The sequence below is a fragment of the Halichoerus grypus genome, chromosome 14 (genome assembly GCF_964656455.1).
Source record: "Halichoerus grypus chromosome 14, mHalGry1.hap1.1, whole genome shotgun sequence".
Lineage (NCBI taxonomy): Eukaryota > Metazoa > Chordata > Mammalia > Carnivora > Phocidae > Halichoerus > Halichoerus grypus.
In genome coordinates, this window is record NC_135725.1 from 70,694,865 (window position 1) to 70,713,209 (window position 18,345).

Genomic DNA, 18,345 nt, shown 5'->3' on the forward strand with positions numbered 1-18,345 from the left:
GTCATGATCTCAGGGTCCTGGGATCGAGTCCCGCATCGGGTTCCCTGCTCAGTGCAGAGCCTGCTTCTCCCTCTCCCTCTGCCACTCCCTCTGCTTGTGCTCTTCTGTCTATCTCTCTGTCAAATAAATAAATAAAATCTTAAAAAAAAAAAAAAAAAGAATATCTTTATAACCTGATTTATAAAAATCATATAAAAAATCCATATATATATACACACACACAGTCAGTTGAAGAAAATCTAGAATAAAATAGCTTTAATATCACAGATAAATTTATTTGTAAACTGGCTTTATGTTTATGTATTCATTTTAAAAATAAATACTGAAATTAAAGACAGAAATAAAAGTATTTACCAATCTCAGGGAGGAAAAAAAAGACACTATGAAATTATAGCAGTTTACTTCAAAGTGATGACCAACCTCTGAGGAGCTTGATGACTTGATATAACTACTTCACGTAATTCGGCTCTCCTGGCCTGGTTTTTACCAGTGAAATAGAAAAGGTGAAAAAGGATGATAAATAGGAAATCTACTTTGGTCTGGCCAAATCAGACTTGCTTTAATGCATAACGTTAGCTAAGAGAAAAAAAAATGAATGTTAACGTCCTGGATATTTATACTCAGACCCCATTAAAGTTTATAAAGTTTATAATTAGAAGTCCCTAACTTATGGTAGGGGTGGCAAATATATAGAACACAATGGCCTTATTATCACCCTCATCCAAGGTGAATTCTCTCATCTTGCATTTCATACATATGACAATGTAAGAATAAAATGAGTTAATCCTTATCCTACCACTGCACGTAATGGTTTAAGTGTAATATAAAAATACAACATGTAATGTGGGTTAAGAGGAAGGCAAGACCATACATGGTGGGAGTGAGGAAGAAAATCAAGGCCAACACGGTTTTGTAAGCTTTGGTGACATTCATATTCAAGAACTTCTGGAAACTATCTGAACCTATATTAACACCATGCAGGTTTTTAGAATTAGATCTAGAAAACGTTTTTTTTTTTAATTTTTATTGTTATGTTAATCACCCTACATTACATCATTAGTTTTAGATGTAGTGTTCCATGATTCATTGTTTGTGCATAACACCCAGTGCTCCATGCAGAATGTGCCCTCTTTAATACCCATCACCAGGCTAACCCATCCTCCCAACCCCCTCCCCTCTAGAACCCTCAGTTTGTTTTTCAGAGTCCATCATCTCTCATGGTTCGTCTCCCCCTCCGATTCCCCCCCTTCATTCTTCCCCTCCTGCTATCTTCTTCTTCTTTTTTTTTTTCTTAACATATATTGCATTATTTGTTTCAGAGGTACAGATCTGAGATTCAACAGTCTTGCACAATTCACAGCGCTTACCAGAGCACATACCCTCCCCAGTGTCTCCCCAGTGTCTATCACCCAGTCACCCCCCACTCCAGCAACCTTCAGTTTGTTTCCTGAGATTAACAATTCCTCCTATCAGTGAGGTCATATGATACATGTCTTTCTCTGTTTGACTTATTTCGCTCACCATAATACCCTCCAGTTCCATCCACGTCGTTGCAAATGGCAAGATCTCATTCCTTTTGATGGCTGCATAATATTCCATTGTATATATATACCACATCTTCTTTATCCATTCATCTGTCGATGGACATCTTGGCTCTTTCCACAGTTTGGCTATTGTGGACATTGCTGCTATAAACATCGGGGTGCATGTACCCCTTCAGATCCCTACATTTGTATCTTTGGGGTAAACACCCAGAAGTGCAATTACTGGATCGTATGGTAGCTCTATTTTCAACTTTTTGAGGAACCTCCATACTGTGGAGAAAACGGGTTTTTTAAAAAATATAAAAATCACCTATCTTTCATCTTTAAACATACAGACGACCAGTGACACAGATCTGAAAGGATGGGTAGATTCGAGATGAGAGACTATCTGGCTAGAGGGGAGTAAGCAAGTAATAGAGGAGCAAGAAAAGAGGACAGGCAACTGGGGTCCAATGTGTGGAGTCTCCTGTCTTCCGTGCTAGTTTATCTAATAATAATCATGCTGTTACTGTTGCCATTATCAGATCATCAAAATGTCTTCATATTCCTCCCTGTAAACTTGGATTCCATTAACCAACAACCTGTGGAGGGTTGTTGTATCCAAGGACCCCAGGATAAGAATTTGGAGGATAAAGACAAGGAGCTGAGGACTCTCTGGCTGCGCCAGTCATTGTCATCCCAGCAATGGGCCTCCACTCTTGAAGGGGCCCTTGGTCTCAGTCCCTAGCACTCCCAGGACCAACCTCATCAACCCCACCCCAACAGATATTAGCACTAACCAGGCAGTCTCTCTCCAGACACTGAAATCCAGAACGCAGGACTCCTCCTCTGAATTCCAGAGTCCTCAACATCAGAAGTCTGAGTCCCAGCTCTAATAGTACCTCTCCTCCAAGATTAGGTCATGATAACTCCATCTTCCCCTGTTTTGAACCCAAGCCCTAAGCTAAGTGTTGTAGCTATTTCCATCAGTTTACCTTTTACTTCACTGCTCCCTTTTGCTTTTATCCCTCTAATAGCTACTTAACCAATTCTTCATATTAAATTCTGTTGAAATTTTGTATGGTTTCTACTTTCCTGATTGGACCCTGACTGACCAACACAGCAAACAACGGGTGTTTTCAAGTCACAGAGCTTCCAAAATCACTGACAAAGGTGAGCTCATCATTCATCTCCCCCATCCCAACCATTCCAAGCTCAAAAGGAACTTCTCTAACTTTTCACACCCATCATCCTTATTCCCTTTTCTCAAAAGTGTCCCCACTCCTTTTCAAGGCTAGGCAAGTAGTATCCTCCATGCTCCCCCAGGACCTCAACTTACTAGTACCCTTTCTATTACATCTGCAATCCCCAACTCTCTCACCCTCGATTACACTTTTCCCAGCCCTTAATTGTGCTAAAGATTTCTTCATACCATAGATCAAGTTTGTATCTTCTCTGAAATTTCTGGCAATTCCTCCACCCTTGCTCCTCCATCCTTTCACCTCTTGGCTAATTACCATGCCCATGACTACCAGTATCAGACAGCTCACTGATACGCTGATTAGATCTACATGTCTAGCCCAGACCCTCCCCAAAGTGAACAATAAACCCACAGTTTCAACTTCCTGCTGTTATCACAAGAATGTCTCACAAGCACATCAAATACAACCTGGAAAACGAAGTATTGCTATTCTCCTATTCAAATGAGTTTCTATTTGAGGACATGGCATTTCTTCTACTCTCTCTGCCCTCCCCCCCCCCAAGCTGAAAACGGTCTTTCCCTTCTTTTTGCTCACATTTCATATTAAACTATTCATTTACTGGTTAGTTCCATCGCTGTTTGAATCCTTTACATAGTGTGAAATCCATCATACGACCCGGCTTATGGCCCACATGAAACATCTAAGCACTTGGTAAGTGCAAGGATCTGAAGACAAGAGAGGACTCTGTCACTGCCTACACGGAGGTCACAGCTTAAAGGGAGAGAGAGCCATATAATATGCATTGGATGGAGAAGTACAGGACGCAGCTCCACGAAAAAGTCGTAGATGCGAGAAGCAGCGCCAAACACTCATCCAATCCACTAACAGCAGTCGCACATTAACTGGTTCGGCGGTACTGTCCACTCCTGCAAAGAATTCAGAAGCTGGGTAAATGTGCAGCCGGGGGAGCAACACGTCGTCCCCGGAATGCAGCGCAGAGCCCCCGGATGGAGCAGGTGGCACGTCTGCAGAAAAAGAACTCAAGGCTCAAGGACAGAGGTAGTCAAGCCGCACTCCACTCCCGAGCCTCCTGCAGCAGGCAAAGGGTGCAGGCTCCAGGGTCCCCTTAGGACATCCCGAGGACACGCCCGATTCCGTGCCCTCCACCCCGAACGCTCACCTGCGACGAGCTCCGAGGACCCGCAAACAGCGGTGCGTCCACCCTCTCCTCACCGGCCACGCACAGCTGGCCTTCCAGAGCGCGCGCGAAGCTGCACACACACACCTCTCCGTCCGCGACTCTCCAGCTTTCGGGACGCGCGCGGGGCTGCCCGGCAGCTCGACCACGGGGAGTAATGGCTAAAGGTGGGCGGAGGGTCGACCCGTGAGACAGCGAAGAGCGAGCGAAGCAGGTGGGACACGCGCCCAGCGGCGAGGGAGTGACGTCACGAGGCGGCGGGGGCGTGGCCGGCCTTCTCCAAAGCCCCGGCTAGCTAGAGGTGGGGAGCGGCGCTGCCCCTCCGTCCCTGTCCCTCCACCCTCCCGCCCAGGCTATGGTATTCGATCCCCACTTTGACGTCCGACTCCAAAACAGTGCTAAGAAACTCCGGCGGCGGAGTTGGCTGGGCCAGGGAGCAGCGCGCGTGCGCACGCCGCGGGCCGCAGGCCGCGCGCCGGAAGTACGCCCTCCTCCAGGGCCTGCTCGGAGGAAGTGCTCGGGTCTCATAGGGCGGGGGTGGCGGCGCCCCTGGTCGCCATGGCCACAGAGCCCGCGGCCGCCGAACCGACTGTTCCGTCGCTCGTGGATCGTTACTTCACTCGCTGGTACAAAGCCGGTAAGTGGGGAATGGTGTCGGCTTCTGTTCGGCCGCATTTGCCTGATGCTGTAGGGACGGTGGTGACAGGTCATGAGACACGCGCGTTTTCCCCGTCGCTTCCTCCCCATAGTAGAAGGAACTGGATCTCTGTTCCTTTCTAGGCGGAAGGAATGGCAGTCGCAAAGCCGTGGAGGGCTGCGGTACATGCGGGCGCACTTAGGGGCTGGCGTCGCGGTGCGAGTTGAAGGGTGGGTGGCTTGCGGGAAGATAGTCTAAGGTGAGGCACCACCCCTAGGGAAGGTGGATTGCAATCGCCCTGAATGCCTGCAAGCATTTGACTGGCTCAGTCCTACAGCAGTGGCGATACGTACAAAGATTTAAATGATCAGGTCGAAACTACGGTGGAGGCAGGGACGGAGAGGAGAACTGGTTAGAAAGCAAAATCTAACAATTTTACTAAAAGTTGCTGGTGTCATATACTTGTCACTTGAAGTAGATATCGTGTTGTCCTGCTTTGTGTACCCAGTAAAAATCAGTGGTGGGAGCATCGTTGAGGACCCTTCTCTAACCCCTACTTGCTCCCTTTCATTCAGGGATGATAGGTGAACTTATTTTTTTAAATATTATGGCATACAATTTTTTAGCCAAATTTAGGGTGACCCGGTTTATCCAAAACTGAGGGATTTCCCAGAATCTGAGACTTTCAGAGCTAACATCTAGACAGTCCTGGGTAAACCAGAAGAGTTGGTCACTCTAAAATTGACCGATAAAACATATGCTACTATATTATATAAAGAATGCATTGCTAATGGCACTTTTTCTAATAGAAATAATGAATGTACTCATTTTAAAGTGAGGATAAAGCAAGATGGAGCAAAGAGTTAATAATCATTTAATATTGAATGATGATTCCATCTGGGCCAGATCTCTTTAAATACTTTACAGGAAGCCTTTATGTATATCTTTTTAAGTAATGAAGGGATACCAGTGATTAGTGTGTATTCAGTCTTCATAATTATCTCTACAAACCAAAGAAAAATACCACACAGTGGCAGTAAATATTGACCCAACAACCAACAGACTCATTCATCCTTCTAGATGTCAAAGGCAAACCCTGTGAGGACCACTGTATACTACAGCACTCCAACCGGTAAGCAAATTGGGAATTTTAAATTATTAAAAAAAGTTTCTGGTATTGTAGCCTGGTATGGTCTTGGAATAAACAAATACTCATTAAATGATTATCTTCCACTGTGTTGAAATGGCGTTTATTAGAGGAGTCTGGCTGACAAGAATGAGCCTTTCAGTGCGTACTCCAAATAAACTTGATCACCCAAACATCCAGATGGAGGACCACACCCTCAGCCAGCCACTGTGGGAAATAACCAGCCTGTGCCTAACCACGGTGAATTGCCGGGGCTCACAGAAAGGACTGGGGTAGATGCACAGGTAGTACCCTACACATCCAGGGATGCCTTACTCTTCTCTCTTCTACCTCAGTTCCACCTAAAGACTTCTAGTACTCTTCCTTTTTCTGGGAAGGATATTCGGTTTCATTTTCTCCTCTTCTATTACTGCATTCCCTTCTACAGTTAAGCTCCAGCAGTAGCCAGAGGAAAATGCGGGGAAATGACAGTTTGACTAAACAAATGTCAGTTCATATATTTTTGTGCCAGTAGGAGTACTGTGTGGTATGAGGAAGAATTATACCAACCAATAACACAGCATCACATTTTTGCTCCTTATAGAATATGCGTCATCACATTGGCAGAATCTCATCCAGTTCTTCAAAATGGAAAAACAATTAAAAACATCTCCTATCAAATCAGTACCAACTGTAGCAGACTTCAGAACAAGGTCTCTGGGAAATTTAAGCGGGTATGTTCCTGTCATGCTCTCCTTAAATCTTCAATGTCTTAGTAATGATAAATCTAGTCAGTCTTAGAATCCAGGGATATATGCTCAGCATACTCCCCTGACAGTCTGATATGCCTATTTTTTTAAAAAAAATATTTATTTATTTATTTATTTTAGAGAGAAAGCACAAGCAGGAGGGGCAGAGGGAGAGAGAGAAAATCTCAGGCAGACTATGTGCTGAGCGCAGAGCGTGACAGGGCTTGATAGCATGACCCTGAGCAGAAACCAAGAGTCGGACACTTAACTGATTGTGTCACCCAGGCGCCCGTGATGTGCTGATTTTAAGACTACTTTAACCCTAGGGGCACCTGGGTGGCTCAGTCGGTTAAGCGTCTGCCTTGGGTTCAGGTCATGATCCTGGGGTCCTGGGATCGAGCCCCATGTTGGGTTCCCAGCTCAGCAGGGAACCTGCTTCTCCCTCTCCCCCCTGCTCGCATTCTCTTTCAATAAATAAATCTTTAACAACAACAAAAAAGAATACTTTAACCTCAAAGAAATTCTTAGACCAAAAAATAAGGTTATTTCAGGAGGTACAGGATTTGTCATATTTTTAGTTCTGTACCACCATTCCTATCATTCCCAGGGTGGAGGATGGGGAAGGCCGGCCTTTGAAAGGACAACTTTCATACCAATATAACAAGATATTTTGTCTCTTCTAGTTTTATTAAGCCAGTATCCTGAGTTCTATAAAATTTAAGTGACCAACTCTTCTTTACCATGTACTTTCAGATGTAAATTAAAAAAAAAAAAAACACATCCTCAGGTAGTGAAAAAAATCAGTCTGAAAAAAATACAGTATTTGCTCCTTACCATTTTCCATTCTTTAATCGTTGCCAATTTCATACATATCTAGCCACACCTGTACCTCCACACAGTGCTGGGTTGTACAGGCTATCATCTCTACCCTCTACAACTTCAGGCAGGATGGACACATTTTACTAGAGTATCACACCAAGGACAATTCAGTAACACTGAAGTATCCCGACATACGCACTTGGATAAGAAGGTTTCAGTGGATGATTCAGGTCCTTCATTTTCTGACTTGATACTAAGAGTTTCTGCTAATTATCCTCACTGTTGTAGGAGACCCTTGTTATACTCCCCTTTGTAGGTTTGAAATTTTTCCTTGCTCAGGAAACACATGGACTTAGAAAAGCATGAACCTTTCTTAAAAGGTAAAGTCTTCCGGTGATGGGTATTAAGGAGGCCACATACTGCATGGAGCACTGGGTGTTACATGAAAACAATGGATCGTGGATCACCACATCAAAAACCAATGATGTATTGTATAGTGACTAACATAACACAATAAAATTTAAAAAAAAATTAAAAAATAAAAGGTAAAGTCTATAGGGACACCTGGGTGCCTCAGTCGGTTGAGCATCCAACTCTTGATTTTGGCTTGGGTCATAATCTCAGTGTTGTCAGATCGAGCCATGCGTTGGGCTAGAGCTGAGCATGGAGCCTGCTTGAGATCATCTCTCTCTGCCCCTCCCCTCCAGTCCCCCCCACCCCCAGCTTCTTAAAAGAAAAAAAGGATAAAGTCTACAAATTACAAGTGTAACAGTGTTTTGTGAAGTTCATGTGATAAATCTTTGTCCAAAATAGTAACACTGTTGTTACTATTGAAGAACAGAGGAGAACCTGCATATGGAACCCACTACAGATAAGTTTTGATTCTCAGCATTGCCAATCATTTATTCTCTCAAGGGAGGTGATAAAAAAGGGTCAAAACACTTATGCTCTTTTAACGTAAACCCAGTGATAGACACACCCTTTGGGACAAATCCCCAGCCCCTCCTCCCAAAAGTGAGGAGTCACACTGAGAATTATTTTGAAATAAAGTACCCATATGCAGACGATTGAAGCCAATGTGGTAGCATCTGTATGCTGTCTAATGTTTTGAGTAGGGGGCACCTGGGTGGTCAGGTGGCATCTGACTCTTGGTTTCAGCTCAGGTCATAATTTCAGGGTCCTGGGATCAGGCCCCATGTCTGGTTTTGCGCAGAGCTTGAAGTCTGCTTTTCCCTCTCCCTCCTCCCACTCTGCTAGTCTCCCCACCCCCACCCCACTCACAAGCTCTCTCTCTCTCTCAAATGGATAAATCTTTTTAAAAAAAGAGAAAAAATAATGTTTTGAGTGGTAAAGAGTCATAGAGAATAGCATCTTGACCTCAAATACCCATGTTAACTATAGGAAAAATTTCTGGGAAAATGAGCAACATAGACAGGCGTGCATCAGTTTCCCATGAGCTTCCTTGTAGATATTTGTCAGAACCTCACCAGATACATCGATGTGGAGTACGTGAAACAACCATGTCATAGCATTCAAACAGATGAATGTTAAAATGTAGTATTTGCTTCTGGATTATAAGGATAATGGGTAAACTATTCTTGTTTGCTATTTAAAACTTTTCTGTATTTTCCCAATTTTCCTCAAAGTGCATTCTTTTTAATTAGAAAAATATCACTGCTTCAAAAAGTGTTAGTGACTGACCCTAATAAAGAAGTTCCTTTATCTAGTAAGTTCTAATATAAAAATAAGTTAGGAATCTTAATGAAAGTACTGTATAATATTGCTGTCATACTCTGTCATGTTGAATTTTGTATTATTGCTTATTGATGGATTTTCCTACACTTTTGACATCTTCATGTCTGGCCATATGTAGCTTTCTCATTAAAGTTGATAAAATATATTCTTAATCTTTAATTAAACTACCTGTTATGTATCTTAGTCTGCTCTTTCCCCTAGAGCCTCTGATGGTACCTGGCCCATAGTAGGCACTTACATAAGTGTTTGAATAAATGGTTTTTCAGTACTTAAGTCATTTTTATTTAAAACACTAGTTCCAGGAATATATTCTCTTATCACACTGAGGACTGCCTCTCAAAGGAAAGTGAACATATACATCACTTAATTACTTCTTCCCTTTTATTATCAGGGGGCACAGTTTCTAACAGAGCTTGCACCTCTGTGTAAGATTTACTGCTCAGATGGAGAAGAATATACTGTATCTAGGTGAGATACTTTTTAACCACAATTTAGGAGAAACAAAGGAGGTAGTATTTTTCTTCAAAACAACTTTTTTTTTTTTAAAACAGCTGTGTTAGAGGACGGTTGATGGAAGTGAATGAAAACATTCTCCATAAGCCATCTATTCTTCAAGAGAAGGTAAAGGAGGCAGAAAAAAGTATGATCCAATCCACATACTTTTTATCTGATTTTACACATTTGACAGTACTAAATATTCTCTTTCCTTCCCAGCCATCCACTGAAGGCTACATTGCAGTTGTGTTGCCCAAATTTGAAGAAAGTAAAAGCATAACAGAAGGCTTACTGACACAGAAACAGTATGAAGAAGTCGTGGTGAAGCGCATGAATGCCACAACAGCTACGTCATGAGGACTGAGATGGGTAACGAATACCACGGCGTGCTTACCCCTCCCCAGCCTATGCAATGCGTGCGCTAAAGAAGAACCAGCATGTGTGACGCATGCTTCACACCCAGCCATCCGCAGAGAGGCCTGATCTTCAAACTTAACCTAGTTTCCCCTCTTCGTCTTGCATAACAAGCCTTGGTTCCCATTTTGTCCTCAGCCTCCCAGATCTGCCCTGCCCATGTACCCACTCTGTTCTTTTACCTTTCTTAACAACTGGCAAACAAAGGATGTTTTTCTGATTAAAAACAAAGCACTTTGAGGAAAATTTGGACAAGACAGATAAGTTTTAAGTAGCAAAGTAAAAATAATTTACCCATGATCTTGTAACCCACTGGTAAATACTACATTTTGACATGCTTCGGTTTGAATGTTATGGCATGGTTATTGTTTTTGCCTCAATTTTCCCTCAGTTTGAAGTTAAAAAAAAAAAAGGCCTTTTTTACCCAATCTCCTTCCAAGTGACACTGCCAAAAAGGCTGGTGTCGCCTCTTCAGCCCCAACTCTTCTCCCCTTAGGTCAGGGGAGAGGCAGAGTATACTTGGCCACTCCTTATGTGGCTCAGATGGCCTTCCTCTCTGAAACAAAGTCCAGTGTAACACTGTGGCTTCTTAAATGAGGGATACAGGAAAAGGCTTTGAAAACTACAAAGGGCTTTCCCAACATGGAAGTATTCTAATGCGGCGTAAAGCTGCTTATTACAATACGTACAGTGTAGTCGCTCAGTCTCACACTCTAGCTATGGGGTAGCCAGCCAAGAAGTTACTGAGAAGTTGCCATAATCCAAAGACACAGATGCCTCTGAATGGAACAAAAACTTTCTCATCATCTAAACTGAAAAGGGAACTGATTTACGATTTAAGATTGTCTAGTCATTTACAATGAATTTCAAATAAAAGGACTTTTTAAATTGTCATTTTTTTAAGGCTGCAACACGTGTACATTTAAATATCTCTGTAGGGGCGCCTGGGTGGCTCAGTCGTTAAGCGTCTGCCTTTGGCTCAGGTCATGATCCCAGGGTCCTGCGATCGAGTTCCACATCGGGCTCCCTGCTCAGCAGGGAGTCTGCTTCTCCATCTCTCTCTGCCTGCCACTCTGCCTACTTGTGCTCTCTCTCTCAGTCAAATAAATAAAATCTTTAAAAAAAAAAATAAATAAATAAATATCTGTAAATAAAACAAGATGTAATTTAATACAGAAGAAATCACTTTACTTTTAAAGTGGTTCTCTATCCTCTTATGCTGTTGAAGTCATAAGTCATCCCTTCCCCACCCCCAATTACACTTAAATAAGAGAATATTCTCATTTCAGGTATGTAAAACTATTTTGTAAATAAAATCTAAAAGTTATTTTTGATTCACAAGAAAAACTTCTTGTAACTTGAGTGCCAGCATGACAGTCCCTTAAATATACTCACCAGACATGATATAGGTAATAACTCTACAAACACCTACAATGACGGTGCTATGAACTGGAAATGTAAGCACAAACCAGCAGATCCCCATTTTGTGTAGCATAATGATTCCTGAAGACATCAGAAAACAAAGATACTAAAGATAGTAAAAGAAATACATATTTTACATGTAACATTACCTCACATTGTTCTCCCATTATTTCTAATGTAATTTTAAGGAATATTTTGGTTTCAAGGAATAAAAATCATGCTTGATAATTTTTATAGAAGAAATATAAAGGTCATTAAGCCAAGTGTATCCCATTTTCTCCTGAAGGCTTATGGTAAGTTCAAGTTTCCTTCAATAAAATATTGACTAGCTAATCGGTAGTACTGTGGTTCTTCAGGATCTTGTGAATATTGATTGTGATAGCTGACCCAGATACCAATCATCAAACAAGCTTATATAACTACTGCCATTTGGCAAGTGACATTTTCTATCAGATTTCGAAATGAATTTCACAGTATTGGGATACAAGCACTAGCAAGAGTTCAAAACAGTTATACTATACTGTAAGGACTGAACATATAAACCAGACCCTTCAATCAAAGCCCCAACCCAAACAAAAAGAAGAAAAGCTTTAAGCCCTAAAATTAAAATGTTTTATAACGAACACTCCAAAGGCACATATACAAGATGCACAATTATTCAGAATTTATTTTAAACATCTTCGTTCCATTGTTCTCTGTCTCGTATCTTCCATTCCATCAGTCAGTATAAAGGGTGGTTCAAAGACTATTTTTTTACACCAGTAAGACAGGCTTAGGATTCCAGCTAATATTTAAGGCAGACAGACCAGCCAGCTATGGTAGGAGAAGTGTAAGCCATCTCCTAGTGAGTTCCTGGAGGATTCTGTGGAGTGAGCTCCATGACCCTGCCTTTGGGAATGGGGGGGTGGGGGGCGGGGAGATGTGCAGCACAGCAGAGAGCCTATGCTCTGAGATGCTTGTTAGAGAACAAACGTGTGCTCCTAGCATGGGTGATCTGTGACAGGACAGCGAAGAGGCCAGTCACAATTGTGGACAGAGGGACTAAAGAAAAGTCCACAGATTTAAGGAAACCCCTGTGTTCACCCAGACAACTTATGTATTTCCTGCTGAAAATTAGTGTTCTAGATGATAAGCTTAAATAAAAACAGAAAAGAGGATATTAAGGTATTTTATGCCAAAGGTGAGCACATATTCAAAATAGCTTCTTTGGATTAAACTGTCATTAAGACAGTTGGGATATTTGGTTTGACTTTCAACAACATTATTAATGGCAATGTCCCATTGTAAATTCACACTGCAATTAGGAATGTAGCAACTACCGTGGCATTTATTAGCTGTTAAAAAGCATCACAATCAGTTTCATGATCAGAAAATAAAGCAAGATTTCATAATTGTTTTTTTTATAAAACTGTTGAATTTCTGAAAATATAAAGGATCATTTGCTTTCTAAAAATATCAGCTTTGCCGCATGCTGTTCGAGAGATCTGACCCCAAAAGCTTCTCAAGTTTTACCATCCACGGAGTCTTTATTTGTAACTGAGACCCATCTGTTATTTTCCATCTGAAGCTGGAAAGAGTTAAGACAATTAGTTTCTACTTTACTTTCAAAATAAAAATTGCAAAATTAAATAGTAGCTATTTCTTTTGCATTTTTCTGGAAACTAGTTTTTAAAATGTGATTTTCAGACAGAAAACCCATCTTACCTTCTTTAGCAGTTTATAACAAAGTGAGAGAAGTTGGACCAAAATAGCCATCATGGATCTTGTCTTTGTAATACACTTATCAACCTATAATGACAGAAAGCAAGCAAATAAAATTCTACAAAGGGTACTTCAAAAGACTGTATTATTAATTACATTTTAACCTGATAAAATTTCTTCATTGTAGAAATTTAAAGGATCTCAAAAGCCATATGGATTAGGGCACATGAGCAGACTTGAGGCCCCAGAACACAAGTGCAGGGCCTGCTGCCCAGGTCTCCTGCCCACTTCACGGAACCCCAGGAAGAATGGATGGAAAATCAACCTGTTCTATTTTGAGCTGTTTAGGCACTTCTTAAAACACTCCAAAGTGTGGCAGTGAACCCCCTACTTTGCAACTTCTGGCACTCTGCTTTGCAGGCATAAGCTAAATTCCCTAAGACAAACAACGGGAGCCCCTACTCTGAGGGATTTGTGCCCTAGTTAGACATGTGACGACCTCAGGATTTAAGGGTAGCTGCTCAGCGTGGTGGAATTAATCATGTCCAAAAAGCTGATTTATGGAACGCCTGGGTGGCTCAGTCGTTAAGAGTCTGCCTTCAGCTCAGGTCATGATCCCGGGGTCCTGGGATTGAGCCCTGCATGGGCTCCGCTCCGCAGGAAGCCTGCTTCTCCCTCTCCCACTACCCCTGCTTGTGTTCCTGCTCTCGCTGTCTCTCTGTCAAATAAATAAATAAAATCTTTAAAAAAAAAGAAAAGAAAAGAAAGCTGATTTATTTGGTGAACCTACTGCTCCCTGGGGTCAGTTACAACTACAGATGATAAATGATTCTTGCAATCGAGGCATGAAAAATGGAAGTAAATTGCCCGTCTGTGGGTAATAACACTGAAGAAAAATGGGCTAGAAGCACACCTGATAAATGTGAAAGTTTCTCAAGTATCTCCCGAGTAACGCTTTTTTTTTACCTTTTTACCTTTAGAAACACTTGATTTTGCAAAGGTTAGTCTTAGTTACTGTTTGGAGCTGGTGGCATAAAGCAATCAGCTTGTTTATTTCCAGGAGAAGCATAAGCTTGTCATCATCTTTCAGCTGAAATATCATTTAGGAAGTTATAACAACTCCTTTTACCTTTAGAAACACTTGATTGTGCAAAGGTGTCTTAGTTACTGTTTGGAGCTGGTGGCATAAAGGAATCAGCTTGTTTATTTCCAGGAGAAGCATAAGCTTGTCATCATCTTTCAGCTGAAATATAATTTAGGAAGTTATAACAACTCTAACAAACACCATCTTTTAAACCTTAAATACCCTTACACCTTAATAATATACCCCCCAAGTGGGTATTCGTGACATCACCATCAAGACCAAGCAGGCAGACTTGCATTACCTGTTTTGAGAAAACTTGTACACTTGAAGCAAGCTTTAAGCCCTCTTCAGCAAAAACCTAGTGGAAAAGAAAAGTATCACTACTTAGATGTATATCTTACAGATAGTTCATAAGAAATATACTCATGGCTAATTGTCATATTGAATTTTAAAAGTAAACCTAAACATAAACGGTCTGTCGTGGAACGCCTGAAGCTTTTCTCCTACCCAGGAAACACAAATGTTTAGCTGTATTCAGAAGGAGATTTCTCAGGCTTGATGCAGAATCCATCCCTGGAGAGGCTCCTCTACACCTGGACACCTCCAATTACTCTGGAGGGTCATAAAGACCTATGATACTTAACCATACAAATTAACCATACAAATTATGTCTGGGCTTCTGGAAGGATCTGGAGCTCATCTTATAATACCCCAACTATAAAGGGTGATGAATTGTGGAACATGAGGTCAAAGGGTTAGGACTTTCCTACTTCCACTAAAATTTGTCGCCCATACACATTCCTTAACCAGCCATTTGAGAGGACCAATTTAGATTGGTTCTTGAGTATTCACCATGCATTTTACAATTTAGTGAAGAGAACAGGATGATGCCAAAGAACAGTGGAAAAATAAGGCTGGACAGATAAGATAGGAATATTTCGGATGCTTATTTTAAAATAGTAACAGAATGTTTCAGAGTAAGAGACACCAGGGGAATAAAGGGTAGGAGTCAGCTTTAGATGGCAGCCATAAAAAAGAAGAGAATGGCAATATGAGGGTGGTTTGTGAAGAAAACTAAAGTGCTTGGTAATGAATTAGATAAAGAACCTGAAGAAGGAGGCAATGCAGCGTTAACCTTAACACTCTATCCAACACCTTGCTATCACTGGATGAACTGATCTCAAGGTCAAATAATCCTTTGCTCCCTTCCTTATCCTTTAAAAGGGAGACCAATGAGTTTTACACATAGATTCTAACCAAACAGAATGACTCATTTACCCATACGTTCCTCATCATCCTACATTACCACTTTTTGTTTACATCTCTTCCCTTCTGGCCTGCAAACCCCATGGGGGCAAGATCCATGTCTATCTCCTGGACTATCACGGTTTTACAACCACCTGAAAGCTGATGACTCCCCAGTCTCTCTCTCCATTCTTGAACGATCCTGACACCAGTCTTTTACATACTACTTGAGCAAAACAAAATGCTTGATTTCCACCCTCTAAATCTGGTTTTCTCCCTCAGTGTTCCCTAGCTCAGTAAATGGCACTACGATTTACCCTGGTGATCAAGCCAAAAACCTTTTAAAACCTAAGTTCGATCCTGCCACTGCTCCTCCAAACCCTCAGTGAGTTTTCCCTCATACCTGAAAAAAAGTCAAAGTTCTTCCCAGGGCTACGGAGATGTCATGCCTTACCACTTTCCTTCTGGTTCACTCCATTCCATCCATGTTTGCCTCTTTATTTTTCTTCAGACCCCTCCAGCCTACCCCAACATCTCAGGGCCTTTGCACTTGCTCTTTTTGCCTAAAATACTCTACCCCCAGATATCCATCCAGATCACTCTCTCATTCATTAATATCTCTACTCAAATGTTACCCCCTTAGAGAGGTCTTTTCTTGCCAGCCTTCTATCACCTTTCTCTCTTTATCTTTCATGATTTTCTCTCTAAATGCTTATATATAGGCACCGCATACTTAACCTTCTCCTGCCTACCTCCTCCCACTAGAATGTAAGCTCCAGGCCAGCACTGGCTTTGTTCTGTTCTCTTTTCTCCACAGAGCTCTTCCCCCCAGGATCTGACACACAGTAGAAGCTCAATAAATACGTGATGAGCACTTCATGTTCATCAGTAGACAATTCAGTAGACACCGGTTTAATGAGTAAGCTCACACAGGAGGAAGGTGACTAGTGGATCTTTTGCAGTGAAATACCCCCTGTGGTGTGGTATGATTTCAAATGGATATGAGCCAAATGGAACAGAGTGAATCCAGAATTTATTCCAACTGTTTTAAGGGAAATCGCTCATCTACAGTCGACTTTATAAAAAAATACAAAAGAAGTATTTTCTAGAAATCTTCTGACTCTGATGATAATCATCCTCCCAAGCTAAAATCCCTTTCCTGAAGAGGCTCAGGTGGCAGCACATGGGAATGCCAAAGGAAACTATTAAAGGTAAGAAAGTGATAGAAATTACACATTTCAAATGTACAAATGCCCTTGGTTCTAGAAAAGCAAACAAACTACCGTGAGAGTTAGGGCAAGTATTCTTGCAACCCACTTGCCAATCTAAGGCCTCTAACTGAGGGAGAAGAATTCAAGATGGGCCTACGTGGAGTTCCATTAGACACACTGGCGCACAGGGGTGGGGGTGAGCATGTCTGTCCCTCCTTGAATGCCTTAAATCAGCAGGAACATGGAAGGAAAGAAGGAAACTATACCAAGTACCCTCTGTCTCAAGCCTATGACAGATGCTTTCTCATGTGTTGTCCTCATTTACTCAGTATCATTCATCCAATCCAATAATGAAGAGGCCAAAAAGCCTTCCTAGCACTCAGGAAGGTATCCAGGATATGCGCCTGCTGACAGGATACTTCCACCTACTTGGGAAACCTGTAACTTATTGCACATATTGACTGTCAACAAAGCCCACTCTGCTTATCCTTATAATATTTGAATTTTACATAAGATATCCAAAAAAAAAAGTTCCACAAAATGCTACTGCAAGCCATCTGCTTTTCCACTTTTCTCTGTACATGTGTGTGCATAGGTAAGCATACAAACATGATATGGTAAATCATTTAGAAAATCTGTTATTACCTACTTTTAGCCCAGAATTAAATTAGTAGCATAAAATGGAAATAAAACATACCTCTAGTTGATGAATTAAATCCTGGGAAGTTTTCAGTGGCCCCTCTCCTCTGAAATAAAATGAATTATCAAGGAGATCTAAGAAAAAGTTATTGTCTGAAAATTGGTTTCATAACAAAAACTTCTAGAGCATTTTGTATATTAATAGATCCCAAATTTTGAAGAGTAATATTGAATAGAATAATAATATTGTGACTTTATTCTTGAATAACTTTAATATTTAACTATTACTTCTTAGGGCACTTTAAAATTTTTCAGTGAACATTATATATGTTAATTTTATAACATAAAGAAATTTAAAACCGACAAGTAATATTTAAGTTTTATTTTTCCTTTTTAACCTTTTTCATTTTGCTTCATAAATTAAGTACATGAGATCTGACAATATGTCTTAACCAAAGGCCTTTGTTACATAATGTTAAGAGCATCAGACCAAAACTCAAAAAATTCTCATTTTTAATTCTAAAACTTTGACAAGGCATGTCATTTAAGTTTCAGCGCTGGGTATATAAAATAGTCACAATATTTGTGCTACCACTGTCACCAGCAGACTAGGGAACATCAGATTGAAAACTACCAAGAAGAACCAAGACCTCTACAAACAAAAAGCAAACCACAGCAAAGAGAACAGAATGCATTAAGAAGAGCAGTAGACTAGGCATGAATCAGAAGAAATCTAATAACCAATTCTGCCCTCAACATCTGTGACATGTGAACAAATTATTCCTGTTCTCTGATAAACCGCTGTGATCATCAAATGAAATTATGAAACAGAAACCACTTAAAGACCTATAAGGCTCTGGTAAGTTTGAAATTTTTTTAAGGAAAAATGCACTAGTAAATCTTAAATACATAAATTATCAAGAAATAGGGATGCCTGGCTGGCTCAGTTGGTAGAGCATGTAACTCCTGATCTTGGGGTTGTAAGTTTGAGCCCCTTATTGGGTGTAGAGAGTACTTGAAAATAAAATCTTTAAAATTATCAAGAAATATGAATTATCACCTATAAATTACTAAGAAACTGTATTAATTGTTAAGACAACCTTAAACAGCAGCCTGAGGAAAAGC

The 18,345-nt window shown here is 41.1% G+C and overlaps 3 protein-coding genes across 6 annotated transcripts in view; 1 reads left to right on the forward strand and 2 right to left on the reverse strand.

The window, feature by feature from the left end:
* ELP1 (elongator acetyltransferase complex subunit 1) overlaps positions 1–4,206 on the reverse strand; it is a 57,418-nt gene extending 53,212 nt beyond the window's left edge. Inside the window, exons 1-2 of one of the 3 annotated variants that reach the window (XM_036091392.2) lie at positions 3,906–4,206; positions 421–476 (exon numbers count right to left, since the gene is read on the reverse strand). Coding sequence is in view for 1 of the 3 variants with exons in the window: in XM_078061561.1 (XP_077917687.1) it covers positions 421–476; positions 1,522–1,698 (233 nt within the window). In the remaining 2 variants the exon portion in view is untranslated. Of the gene's footprint in view, positions 1–420; positions 477–1,521; positions 3,357–3,905 lie in introns of those variants that run through there. The other 2 variants (XM_078061561.1, XM_078061562.1) reach the window with 2 other exon arrangements.
* A 195-nt stretch (positions 4,207–4,401) lies between these two features.
* ABITRAM (actin binding transcription modulator) lies at positions 4,402–10,812 on the forward strand. Its single transcript, XM_036091398.2, has 6 exons — positions 4,402–4,560; positions 5,641–5,692; positions 6,291–6,420; positions 9,401–9,477; positions 9,561–9,630; positions 9,724–10,812. The coding sequence occupies exons 1-6, from the start codon at positions 4,482–4,484 to the stop codon at positions 9,859–9,861; spliced, it is 546 nt and encodes a 181-aa protein (XP_035947291.1). The 5' UTR covers positions 4,402–4,481; the 3' UTR covers positions 9,862–10,812.
* Positions 10,813–11,980: 1,168 nt separating this feature from the next.
* The window catches only part of CTNNAL1 (catenin alpha like 1), a 65,506-nt gene continuing 59,141 nt past the window's right edge, over positions 11,981–18,345 (reverse strand). For both annotated transcript variants that reach the window (XM_078061564.1, XM_078061563.1), the window contains exons 15-19: positions 17,279–17,327; positions 14,427–14,483; positions 14,171–14,284; positions 13,045–13,128; positions 11,981–12,907 (exon numbers count right to left, since the gene is read on the reverse strand). In XM_078061564.1, coding sequence (XP_077917690.1) covers positions 12,842–12,907; positions 13,045–13,128; positions 14,171–14,284; positions 14,427–14,483; positions 17,279–17,327 — 370 coding nt within the window. In that variant the 3' untranslated portion in view covers positions 11,981–12,841. The remainder of the gene's footprint in view (positions 12,908–13,044; positions 13,129–14,170; positions 14,285–14,426; positions 14,484–17,278; positions 17,328–18,345) is intronic.